Source organism: Egretta garzetta, unplaced genomic scaffold (assembly GCF_000687185.1).
Source record: "Egretta garzetta isolate BGI_Z169 unplaced genomic scaffold, ASM68718v1 scaffold407, whole genome shotgun sequence".
Taxonomy (NCBI): domain Eukaryota; kingdom Metazoa; phylum Chordata; class Aves; order Pelecaniformes; family Ardeidae; genus Egretta; species Egretta garzetta.
The window spans coordinates 45,982-46,687 of record NW_009260183.1 but is presented as its reverse complement, the minus strand read 5'-3'; the positions used below and the strand labels follow the sequence as shown (position 1 = coordinate 46,687).

The 706-nt window shown below is 64.6% G+C and overlaps 2 protein-coding genes across 2 annotated transcripts in view; one reads left to right on the top strand and one right to left on the bottom strand.

Moving 5' to 3' along the window:
* LOC104129175 (zinc finger protein RFP-like) overlaps positions 1-706 on the bottom strand; it is a 22,098-nt gene that overhangs the window by 11,733 nt on the left and 9,659 nt on the right. The window lies entirely within an intron of this gene.
* LOC104129181 (E3 ubiquitin-protein ligase TRIM41-like) overlaps positions 35-706 on the top strand; it is an 8,119-nt gene continuing 7,447 nt past the window's right edge. The window contains exon 1 of the mRNA XM_035897436.1: positions 35-661. Coding sequence (XP_035753329.1) covers positions 95-661 — 567 coding nt within the window. The 5' untranslated portion in view covers positions 35-94. The remainder of the gene's footprint in view (positions 662-706) is intronic.

Genomic DNA, 706 nt, shown 5'->3' with positions numbered 1-706 from the left:
GGATGAGGAGGATGAGGAGGATGAGGACGAGCTGGATGTGGAGCAGGAGGAGGAGGAGGAGGAGGACGGCGGCGCCGAGGAGGAGGAAGACGACATGTGGAGCGAGGAGGAAGACGACGCCGACCTGTGGGAGGATCCCGTGGAGGAGGACATGTGGGATGGCGGGGTCGGGGGAGAGCTCTACTTTGGGGACGAGGACTATGACGAGGACGTGATGGAGGAAGACGTGGAGGAAGAGGAGGAGGTGGAAGAGGAGGAAGAAGAGGTGCAGACGCCTCCTCCCCCTGTCCTGGCCACGCGGCCTCGACGCCTCCAGACCTTCACCTGCCCGCAATGCCGAAAAACCTTTTTCCAGAGGAATTTCCGCCCCAACCTTCAGCTGGCCAACATGGTGCAAATCATCCGCCAGCTGCACCCGCACCCCCAGCGCCTCGCGCCGCCCGCTGCCGGTCCTTCGGTTTCGGGAGCCGCCGTGGGGGTCCCGGGGGTCCTGGTAGCGGGAGGGGGTCAGGGGCCGCCCAATTTGTGCGAGAAGCACCAGGAACCCCTCAAGCTCTTCTGCGAGGTGGACGAACAAGCCATCTGCGTGGTGTGCCGGGAGTCGCGGAGCCACAAGCATCACAGCGTCGTCCCTCTGGAGGAGGTCGTGCAGGATTACAAGGTACCGGGGTTTCGGGGTCGGGATAACGGGGGGGGTTTGGGGGTG